The sequence below is a fragment of the Pleuronectes platessa genome, chromosome 14, assembly GCF_947347685.1.
Source record: "Pleuronectes platessa chromosome 14, fPlePla1.1, whole genome shotgun sequence".
Classification (NCBI taxonomy): Eukaryota; Metazoa; Chordata; class Actinopteri; order Pleuronectiformes; family Pleuronectidae; genus Pleuronectes; species Pleuronectes platessa.
Window position 1 is genome coordinate 4,470,207 of NC_070639.1, and position 12,624 is coordinate 4,482,830.

The window sequence follows — 12,624 nt, forward strand, 5'->3', positions numbered from 1 at the left end:
ATTTCTTTCCATTATTGAAACGGATTAACCCGTGAATAATTGAGTCACAAGTAATGAGGTGTGTACTGACAGCTCAATTTACTTTGTGTGTATTTCAAATACTTGTTAACCCATACTACACCTTGATGCTATCTGTGTTTCATGAAATGTAAAAAAAAAATTGTGAAGACTGAGTTGTTAACAGTTATTACCCTCAGTTTCAAACTGTGATAAAACCAGAGTTAATTGATGAACTGTTTGTAGCATTAAAGCAACACTATGTAACTATTACTGAGCAACAGTGCTCTCTGCAGACACACGTGGAAATCAAACTGAAACTGAACTGAAAGACAGCTGAACAGTGGATATTACCTATGATCCCCGGCTTCCTGAACAAGAGGATGCATTTGTAACAAATCCACCAAACTCTGTTTAGAATTCTTCTTATTTTAAAAGTTTCCTGCTGAATATTGGATATAAACTCTGGTTTTTAATGATTTCTGAGTCTTTTTAACTCTTCAACTTGCTGAACATGGTTCTGACAGTTGAAGCTGTGACTCTCAGTCAGTTCCACACTTCTCACAGGAGATCGTATCCACTCAGAGAAGTTACTTAGAACAGACATTTAGATTGAGGAGTGGGAATGAGAGAGGAAACATTCTCCATATTCACACTCCGGCTATGGGGCGGCTGTGGTTGAGGGGTAGAGTGGTCGTCCTCCAAGCTGAAGGTCGGCAGTTCGATCCCCAGTCTGACCCATCTGCATGCCGAAGTGTCCTTGGGCAAGATGCTGAACCCTGACTTGCCCCCATAGAACAAAAAAGTACAGCTAATAGATGCACTGTATGAATGTGTGTGTGAATGGGTGAATGTAAAACTGTACTGTAAAGAGCTTTGAGTGGTCATCAAGACTAGAAAAGCGCTATATCAATACAAAACCATTTACCACTCCCTCAACCATGAAACTCACTTTAATCAAGTTGCTGTTTTAACTCTTGTTGAGGGTTAAGGGCAGAGGATGTAACACCTAACGCTAAAACCTAGCGTTGCGGATATTGATTATGGGTGAAGTGTAAATTTGAAAATATCAAACATCATTTACTTTCCTATTTGTATTTATCCTTGATGTATTTATGTTGAACAACTTTCTTATAGATTTAGATTTTCTTCCTCGACATAATCGGTCTATTCTTAATAATCAAAATAAAACATCCATGTGATCTATCAGATTGCCTTCTGTCCTTAATCCCATGATTCTGTCTGCAGTAGAATAAGATGATGGAAGCAGCACAACCATGGTTTGAAAAGTGACCTGTTTTCTGAGGAGATCTAACACATTGACATGTTTAGAACTAAGGAGGCTGATTCCAGTGCTTGACCTTTGAGTGTTGACTAGACTAGAGGAATGTCCACAAACTGTCAGGAACAGACCGTTTCACTGGATTAGCTCTGTAACGGTATCCTCAGGGTAACTTATGCATCTTTAAGACTTCTCCAAGTGCTTTGAATGCTCAGTCATCTTTCTGTGAAAATCAAATGAACCGAAGGACTTGAAAGTGACACACAAGCCCTAATGGGTTTGTGCAGTAGCCTGTGGAACTCAAGTCTCTGTGAAATTCATATATTCACAGACGTGCAGCAAATGACGCATGAACTCACACAGCTGAGGATTGGACCCCAACCAGCAGTTACTGTCTTTCTTGGTCCGTGTCACAGTTCATTTATAGATCATAAGAATACATGAAAAGATATTTATACAGTACAAGATAATAATCATTGCAATAAATCATATTGTTGATTGACTTCATTAGCTTCGAATATGTTGAGAGAAGTGTTGATTATATGGTCTTTTTTTTTTCTCAATGGATATCTTTTTCACTTTTATCCAAACCGAAATATCTAAAATTCCGTTAGATGGATTGGCATGAAGTTGGATGTTACCGTTCCTGCTTCTCAGAAGATAAATTGTAGGGACTCCGGTGAGTTTATGGTCTTCCCTCCAGCTCCACCATGACATACATGGCTTTGAGTGGAGCATCTCGATAGCGTTCTTTGGGCAACGCGAGGAGAGGAGATGTATAAAAGTTATTTTATTTAGTCCGGTGCATTTTGAAAACAGAGAGCTGGTTCATTAACAGACAGCAGATTTTTCTTTATTGATCAACTATTCTAAGATCCAAATCCATTTTATTTTTTCCCATTTGTTACAACCCAGTGAAAACAGTGTGTGAGCATGTAATCCTAAAAGTATTACTGAAGAATTTTCTTTTTTTCATTGAATTGAAACAGAAATATGAAACTTTTTTAGTTGTTATACATTTGGCCCTCACATATAAATGTCATCACTCATACGGGCAGAAACCATGGGATGACTTGCTTTAAGAGACTTGGGCTTCCCACAATTTGGACTCTCTGTTTGTTTTGTAATTCTTTCTCTCTCCTGAAACGACCCTGGATTCTTTGTCTCAAGAAGAACGTCTCAGAGCATTGATGAGTCAAGTGGGCCTGCAGTCAGGTGAAAGCACTTTTTGGTTCAGTCAACAACGAAACAAACATGTTTCAGCTTCTCAGAATTAAAGTGCACTGCAAGAAAATGAGGCAGAGGTTAGCGTGTTCCTCTCCCTCCTGACTGTATCCTTGCATCTCCCATGAGATATTTATGTCTTCACATAGGCCTGTGGAAGCAAAGACTCATATTGACATGACATTCCATAGAGCATGGTGCACTCATGTGTGAGCTCTGTTGAGCGTGAACACTGGGGACATCCTTGGACTGTTAATAGTGAAATAGAAACAAAAATGAGAGGCTGTTACACATCCATCACAAAATAAATACGACAACCAAAAATGGAGGCAACAATAGAATCGCAGGATAACAAGTTACACAAAGATTTATATATGATGAGAAATCACATATTACTTGTCTGTTTCAAAAGAATAGACAGTGGAATAAACTGTTCGTTATATACGTCTGATCTATTTAGCATGACAATTCAAATCCAGCATCCACTGCAGCTTCATTCAAGTCAAGCAACACAAATAAGATAGAACTTATTAGGGAAAGTATTTTGCCAGATATTGCTCTAAAGTTACAATAACAAAGACTAAAAACAATACAGTACAAAAATATGAAGTGTATAAAATGCAAGACGAGAAGTGCCTAAATGAAGAGCAAAACTATTGATACAAGTTATATAAACGTTATAGAATAAACTATGATCTAAAGTAATAAATAACTAATATTGCACATGTTATTCATATAATGTTAATAAATGTAATATTGCACAAATGGAATGTAATATTGCACAATATAATAGTTTACATGTGAAGAGGTCTACTGGAGGCGATGTCTTACATGATATAATAAAAGTAATATTGCACAAAATTAGGTCTGTAAATAATACATGATATCTAGCAGTAATATTGTACATTTTAAAAGGTAATACTTGTATATGGGGTGTATAGAAAATTACTTTTAACTTCTATCATATTCATTTTCTTGCTTTGATAAATTAAAAAACTGAACAAAAAATTTGAAACTAAAGCATATTATTATAATGACAGTCTCAAACACTTTTAGTTTTTACAGATTTGGACCTGTAGCAAAACATCAAACAGCAAAATGAATGACACAAAGTCTTGTTACATTTAGGAATTTAATAAAAATGTTCCTCATGTGCAAACTGGTGCCTTAACATTCTTACTCCATATGACATTTAAACCAGGACGATGCAGCTCATGCTAAGCAGCAGCTGCTCGCTGAAGAGGTTGCTGGTTGTTTGTGACATTGTTTCTTACCGTAGGAGATCGTTCAACCCGCCCAACCCATGAATTCCCCTGTGTGTGTGAGAATAACTAAACAGTTTGTATATGAGAAAGTTTTCACTTATTTCTTTATAAATGTAATCATTTAACCTTCAGAGAAATCTAACAATAGGAGGCAGTTCCAATTTAGAAATCACTGGTAAGTGATGAATTAGGTTAACAAATCTTCTGCCGTTAACACAATTTCAAAAACAAAGGAACCTGTCATACAGGAACGATCGGTCTGTGAGTGCCTCTCGTCACAGTTGATCAGCAGGTAAATCTTGAACGCGAGTCAGTCACAGCTCTCATAACTCACTGTGGGGGCCTGGCTCTAATTAAGTCACAGTGACTGTCTAAGTCGAGTGGAATGTGTTTGAGGAGAAAATATCATTCATAACACACAGGGAATCCTATGTTGGTCCCCACCGGAGATGGAGATGAACTGTGAATCTTCATGGCTGCTTCGCCAAGAACAGAGAACCTCGATAAACCAGCTGACCTGAGCCGTAACTGGCTGTCGCACCATGTGACTAAAACAAAGTGCTTTACAGTGTAGATGTCACTTCTCAGAACACGCTGGCTCAATTTATATTGCAGTACAAACAAAGTCTGATGTGATGGGAAGAGGCGACACACCAATGCATGAAGTATTCACAATTACTGACATATCACCAGATACCTAAATAACTGCTCTATTGTTAGTTTACAACTTTGTACTGTTCTACTTTTATCATATTACTATTATCATTTGATCTTTTGTACTGCCTGTATTCACTTTGTCATCTGTGTCTGTCTCATTAAAAAATATATATATAATGTATATTTTTTATAATATAACGTCATTTAATATAATACAAACATTATTTTGAAATTGTCCATTCTTCATACTTTAATATTTTTACTTGGGTAAAATGTTGAATATGTTGGTATTTCTACTCTGTGGTACGTTACTTACACAGTTAGTCAAACACAATGAGCAAATCTACCACCACTGATTGTAAATCAATTTCAGATTTTTGATGCAATTTTTTACCCTGAACTAATGCAGAGAATCTACTCTGGATCTTTCTTAAGATCCAGAAATTCTTCAGAGAACCCCTGATTGTTATCATCCTAGATCATTTTAGCAACTGGTCTGTCTAGCAACTTCATTCTTTTAAATATTATGATTGGTCACAGAGGATAATTATGGAGATCCTGCTCGGTTAATTAAAGAATCAGTTGATAATAACTGCTGGCATCCTAACGAAGTGGTATGTACCTCTGCTCTGGAAAACTTCAATGTCCAGTTCAGCGTTACATCCCCAACAGGAATACTTAACATGTGATCACTCACCTGACCAGAAGCTTTCCCCAGTCCCTCAAGTACATGTTAGTCTTTGGAAAAAACTGTTTGGGGACATTCTCATAGCATCACTTTTCAATGTGGATTACATTTCCTCCAGCTTTACCTTTGTGTTATCTCAGAAAGACTTTCCTCATGTGTGACACACCTGAGGAATGACTATCATTTGAATCATTATTGATAATGAGGTGCAACAATAGAAAGAATACTGTTTATTTAATGGTTTTGCAGCAATTAGAGGAGGTTTTATTAACTTTAATTTACCAATTTGCAATGTTGACAAACAGCAAGTTGTTTTGGCAGTGCTGACTTTTTCTCTTCAGACAAATTTGACATGAACATCAACAATGGTTTTCAATGTTTATGCTGTTATGATTGTATCTCTACTTCTATAAAGGAATGTTGAAGAGTTTAAAACTATATCTTTGGCACTAATAAAGCTCTTTACGGCTTTGTGTATAAAGCCTTTGCGAGGTGTGCACCCTTTTAAGAGGGCTAATTCAGTTATGAGTGACTCAGCAGTTTTCGCTCCCACTCAAACATCAGTAACTAGAATGGCATTTAGTAGAGCCCGTACCTCGGCAAAGGACCAGCACTCCCTTACACCAAATTTTAAACATTCATAGATATCAGTCCCCTTAACGTGCCTGATTATTTTTTTCATCAAGATTCATGAATTATCCTTTAGGAAATTGTGCAAAATCCTGGACCCGACCCCTGATCCAGATCTACACCCAGGCTTTGTGGTAATACGATTTTGGGTTATATTGCTAACTAACTAACATAAAAACTAATAAACAAATAGACTGGGCTGAAAAGATCTCCGGCATAGGTAATGACCTGAGGTTTAGCTGTGATCATCGAGGCCTGCGGTGTCATAACAATACATAACCGGGACCCTCACTCACCCGTCCAAAAATACACTCACTGAAATGACCCTTGAGTCGGGGCCAGTGTTGGAAAGCAGAGTGGCTGAGAAAGCAGCTTGCTGGCCCCAGTGATTACAGCGGAGAAAAGACCCCACCCACCGTCCCGCTTGGCTCAGATAACAGGCCCGTTGTTGGACGTGGGACCCAAACAAAGACGACCCTGTCCCTCTCCTCTTTGCTAACCCTACTCTCTGTATCTGTATCGGAGCTTTGATTTCCTGCGTGGTCAAGCCAACAGGCATCTCTAACCCAAAGATACTTGAACCACTCCCTCTGTCTCCACTTCTATCCATCTCTCTATCCTCAGCCCCTCTCCTCCCTGCACTGCCCACATAATCCTGAGGACACAGAATTGGCTGATTGGGGAAACATTATATGTTGGGAGTAGTCCAATGTGATCAAAGGGAATTTAGTTGGTTCAAAATCCCAGTGGGTTAAAAGCCAGGACTTTGTTGATCTGCCAGTGAAAATATGGTCTTACAGCCTCAGACTAAATACATTTTAGCTACAAATAAAGCTTAATTATTTTTGTTTTCATGCCTCATTGTGGGGTGTATGTCCATACAGTAGACCAACCCGCAAATCCTTTGTTGTGAACTTGATATCTCAAGAATGCTTGGAGGGAATTTTGTCAAATTTGGTATAAACATTTAATTGGACTCAAGAATAAAGTAATACCGATTTGGTTTTAAAAGGTGAAAGGTAAAGGTCACTGTTTCCTCACAAAGCTATCAAAGCTAGGATATCTCAAGGACACCTCAAGGGAATTTCTTCCAATTTTGTGCAAATGTTCCTTTGAACTAAAAAATGAACTGATTAGAATTTGGTGGTCAGAAGTCTAAGGTCAAGTTCACTGTGACCTTACAAAAGATGTTTTTGTTGTTGTGAACGCAACATCTCAGAAACACCAAGTGAGAAAGTCTTCATGCTTCAGGAACACCCATAGGGAATTTCATTACATCTTGCTAAAACAGTCAGGTGGACTAAAGGATGATGAGATAATCATTTGGAGGTCAAAGGTAAAGTTGTAGCTTGGACTCAAAGATTAATTGATGCAATTTCAGTGTTCATGGGTAAAAGATCATGATGCCCTCATATGTGTCAGGGGGGAAAAAACAATATGTAGACTGAAAGTGCTCTGGTTCGGGGAGGCATATGAGAACAGAGTGGTTCCCAGAGTTGAGCTGCTCAATGAAATGGGCTATAGTGTCTGAACTCGTTTTTTCCCCTCTTATCCTATCAGGATGGCGTTATCTCAGTCAAGGACATCGACCTGGTGATGTCAGAGGGTTTAGGAATGCGCTACGCCTTCATTGGTCCCATGGAAACGATGCACCTCAATGCACCTGAAGGTAATGTTCCCTCTGTGAACCTTTTCTCTCACATAAACAGAGGGTCAACATCCAGCCTCCCTCCTCAAGCTCCCGATTCCATCCATATTCTACTTTGTTTGAGTGTTTGGAAAGAAAAAGAGACGACGGGCAACAATGGTGAAGGAACCACGTTCAAAGGCAGAATGCAGAGCTCACCAATTTTATACATTAAGTTCAGTTTCTCCAGAAATTATAAAAATAAATGTTTGTAAGGTTTCTTGCATCCTGTAGGACTATAGATGAAACCTAGCACTTATATGGAATCAAAAACTAATTTAAGCTCATTTGGTTGGAATGACATCATCCTGACCCCACAATTAAGTAAACAAATTACATCCAATAAGTTTAGGGACCTGAACTAAAGCGTATTTAGATCAACCAATCATCCTATGGTACAAATAAATACATTAACATAGATGACACATAATATAAATTCAAATCAACTATATATCAGTCCCCTAACTATGTACGATTTTTTTCGGAACAAGACAATCATATAAAAGGCTTGACAATGTTATGATATTGACTTTTTTTTTTTAAACATGTCAACTGCTTTCTTAGATAAACGAACCACCGCTGCACAATTACAGACTGTCCTTTGTAGTATAACACCAGGCCTCAGTTGTATAGAAACTGTGAGAAAATCACACACGGTGACACAGCTCACATGTCTCAGCACAACATGCATGTACTGTACCATACTGTGACGCCCCTGTGGGTGCCAGAGAGAGGCTGAGGGTGAAACTTCAGGGAGATGCAGAATATCAAAGGTTAGTGTGAAACCCAGAGAGCAGCCAGGACTGTGTACACACACAGAAAAAGGTCGCTGTGGCCGAACAAAGCCGTCTTTTGATGGGTAGCGATGAATGCATTCCCTCACACCAGTAATCCAAAACTCACAAAGCCCACATCGAGGCTTCAAACCAGACGCCAACTCTACCTGTAGTGACAGCGCTGAAGCTCTCAATTCGTTCTTTTTTCCACTGCTTAGGAAACAGTAGTATGATCGTGTTCTCTAAAGATTGCTAAGACCCAATCCTGTAGCGACTTCCCGTTCGTGTATCATTCCAATCAGATACCGGAGCACTCAGGCTCTGTCTCTTTTTCTACTCTGCCCAAACAACTTGGCTCCTGTAAGCCTCGTACCTGTACAGTAGAGCATTATCCTTTAAAGGAGCAGTCCACTGAAAAGCTGGAGAGAGACCCTGAAATGTTTGTGGCTTCGTCCTTCACACGATTGAAAAGGCAGTCCAACAGCATGTTCCACTTCTTTTCAATTGTATTTGTATTGTAATAGTAAATTCAACATGCATCATTTCAAGGCTCTTCACATAGTAAGGTTGAGAGCCTAAAAAATAATAGAGAAACCCAACTGTTCCCCCAACAAGCAAAAACTTGGCACCTGTGGAGAAATAATCCCTTTGACAGGAAGAAATCTCTGCCTCAACCAGTTGGGGTCGAGAAGCTGTGTTTATATGTAATAACATTTGTCCATTGCATGGATGCTGGGCAACAGAGGGGTGTTCTATGCACATGTTCAAACACTTAATTTGAAGTTAAACTGGAGTCGAAACATAGGGGGACAATTCATTTAAAGCTGGACAGGAGTACCCTGAGAAAACCGACATGAGAAAGACCCTTACCGGCTGAAACCAGAAACTTAATGTTGCGAGGCGTCAGTGCTTACCACTGCCTCCCCCACGTATTGATACATACAGTATAATTATTATCTATGCATTACAATGACAAGATTACTTAACATTGACTATTCTCTCAATTAGATTTCTTATTAAATCGTATAGATTAAGTTATTGCTTTGTGCAATGGCCAGGAAGTTAAATTAAGAAATGAAATTAGTGAACGGCCAATGGAAAAATAGGTCACTTTCAGTTCTAACCTCTCAAAACTGTAACTTTCCTCTCATTGTCATCCTCTACCACACAGCAGAAGTCTTACAATATTCAAGGGTTGCTGTGGTGAGGTCAAAGCATCCACTGCATAACTTTATCTACCAGTCATGTGTGTCACTGAGATTTGTCGTTGTTCCTTGATTCGTGGATGATGATGTGTAATAAAATCAGTGACAGCAAAAGGAAAATAAAAAACAGAGACTTGAAGGTAGATGGTATTCATTGCACCGCTGTGTCATATAAACATAGCGTTTCCCACCAGGTTTCATGGAAAAGATTTAGAAGTATTGTAATGATCTAAAGACCATTTGCAATATTTCTCAGATGTGACTGTTCGACTGAACAATGTGTACGTGTCACACATTTGATTTTGCAGTGTGAAACTTCATGTGAGTGTGACAGAACTATTTGAAACGGTCACCCACTGACCTGCCGTAATTAAAGAGCCGTTGCGAAGAGGTTTCGTTCTCGTCTCTCCGTTGCTTCACTTTGACTTTTTTTATTACTTCGGAGATCTTCTGCTCACCTTATCAAAGGAATGTCAAGAAACCATGACGCTGCCCCTCTTTATGATATGTTCTGTCCAATCATTAGTTATAATGGCTACCTCATTAGCTGCGACCTGTTATTTTTTAAATCTGAATTAGGGGCCACAGACCTACACATTTGGTTGAATTGTGTTTGTTTACGTATGCTAGACATAAGTGATTTTTAAAAGCAGGAACAAGTCGAGCAGCAGTTGGACAAACCCTTTTTTCAGGACTTTTGGTTAAACTTTTGTTTTTGTTTGTTTTGCCCTAACATGACAATAAAATATGTTCTTGTAGAGTTCAAGTAGAAGAAAACCAGAGTCAGAGAACAGCATTCAGTAGAGCACATTCCTCTACCCAAGCCCAACAGTCCCCTTAAATCCTGCACCTATCCGTCATGTTTGAATGAAGATGGCTCTAAAACTATTGAAGATACATATTAATATTGATTGTCTACTTAATCCACATTATCTTGGCTACACATTAGCTGAAGTCACAGGTTTTTAGCCTGATTTGTTATCGTACACATTATGAAACCTCATTTAAATTCGCTAGATCTGGATTTTTATTTGGATCCGCACCAAGTTGCAAATATTTTCCTGAGAATTCTTTGAAAGAATGTGATGTGAATATTCCTAGATTTGCCCATTTGTCCAAATCCAGGGCTAAATTGTATGGGTTCTTTCTTGACCCATGTCCCATCCTTTTTGCGTAAATCCTGCTGACAAAGAAACGGACCGAGGTGAAAACATAACCTCTTTGGCAAAGGTAATGAACCAGTCCATCAGGGTAACACATAAATCAGTGCACATTCAAAATACCTGCTGTCTACTTGACGAGTAAATCATTCAAGAATAATTATTGAGAACAATCGAGAGAATAACTGAAAGGAAAGTTAAAATAAGTTATTTATGAGGCACTTTCACCAAGGACGTCACTCAGCAACATAAATTTAAGTTCTTGAACACATCTTGACATTTTTCTCAGTGGGTTTCTGTGGCATCAACACATTTAAGAGACGATCCAAGAATAATCAGATGCAGGGAAACAGACTAAATTACATGTATGATAAGTGTGATGAATAGATTTCAGTGAGGGATGTCCGCCGGAAAAATGTTTTGCAGTCTAGTGCTGAATCATGGAGCCATCATCCTCTGTGCTTTACTTTTTATCTTATATCTTATTTACTGAACTAGAAGCTTTGAGATGCAACAAATGCAATCACAGTTACAATAACAACTTATGTAGATGTGTATATATATATACATGTTTTAAATTCAGGGTAAGGCTGCATGTATACATCAATAAAGTCGTTTTTTTTAATACAGTAATTGTGCAGGTGTTCTGCACACAAAAGAGTTTTATAGACAGACGTCATATATGTAGGTCACAGAGGCTTGCAGAGGACATACCTTCTCAAATGTTTTTACAGCCCTGTGTGTCATTCGTAAAACCAGTTTGCGCCAGGAGGTGGGTTCAAAGCAGGAAACACTCTTCTATCTAAAGAGTTCTAAGAGAAGCTGATCCTCTCTGTACAACATCTGCATGTGTCTCAGCCTTTACCTGCAAAACTTCACACGGAATCACTCATGTTTGAATGCCATTAATATTCTTGAAGCAACTTTTTGTTATTTTAAATCAAAAGTTAACACAAAGGGGCACACACCGCCGCCAAGGCTGATCGGCCACTTCATCGCCATATCACATGTTGAGATCATATCAAAACAATTCCTTAGATATTGAAGAAAATTGAAGAAGAAAAAAAATTATTGTGATATTTTGCTCTCGTTGTTTTCCTGTTTTTCCACATTTAAGAGCCAGGGGTTCTCTTGCAGGGTTTAATACTGTAGCAGCCGTCCCCTTCTGATCAGCTGTCCTCCCACAGGTTTGGAAGACTACATGAAACGCTACGGCGAGGGAATAGCGAGGGTCCTGACCTCCTTCGGGCCTGTACCAGACTTCCAGGGCGAGGGAGCCAAGAGAATCAATCATGTGAGTGTGACGGCAATGTTTCCATATGTATGATTTCTCACTACCGAGTGAGTCAGATGAAGCAAACTGGGTGTCTTCAGTTCTGCGTGACTTCCTTAATATAGGCGTTGTTTGATCACATGCTCTCACATGCTGTTTAAATGTGAACAATGCAGGGTCATCATGTGAAGAAACAATAAATAGAAAATGTTAATTGATTTACACACATGAGGTTCAGTTGTACGGACAACAACAAAAACATTTCCACTACATTAACTTTGATTAGTTGAGGGTTTAAAGGTATTTTCAGGCAGGCAGGCAGACCCACACCCAGTTTACTTCGGAAAGTCTCTTTAAGGCCTGAGTATGTTTCAATATAGAAGTTTGGAAACCCTGCTGAGTCTGCATTTTTCATTTTGCAGAAATTGATGTTTGGAAATATTTACATAGCGACTCTCAACTAGTTGCTGACTGGATGTTTTCGGTTGTGAGGATACTTCCTCTGATTCTTCAGGCTCCAATCACATGACCCCTTTCAGGAAGAAAAAAAATCTGCTTCAGCTATTAGTGGAGAACGTAACGTGGATAATCCCTTATGTTGCTGACCCTGTTGTCTTTGCTAACAATCGTTTTATTTTGAAAACGCTGTGTTATGGATGTAGCCTGAGATTCCCAGTCTCTTTTTTAAGCTCACATTCCAAGAGCTAAGAAATAAAAGCAACACAAAAGAGAGTAAGTGAAAAAATACAATAGATTTAAAAAACAGAGGGGATTTATTAA

The 12,624-nt window shown here is 38.7% G+C and overlaps 1 protein-coding gene across 1 annotated transcript in view; it reads left to right on the forward strand.

Annotated features, from left to right (window-relative positions):
• The window catches only part of cryl1 (crystallin, lambda 1), a 55,693-nt gene that overhangs the window by 41,446 nt on the left and 1,623 nt on the right, over positions 1 to 12,624 (forward strand). The window contains exons 7-8 of the mRNA XM_053439110.1: positions 7,304 to 7,412; positions 11,759 to 11,865. Coding sequence (XP_053295085.1) covers positions 7,304 to 7,412; positions 11,759 to 11,865 — 216 coding nt within the window. The remainder of the gene's footprint in view (positions 1 to 7,303; positions 7,413 to 11,758; positions 11,866 to 12,624) is intronic.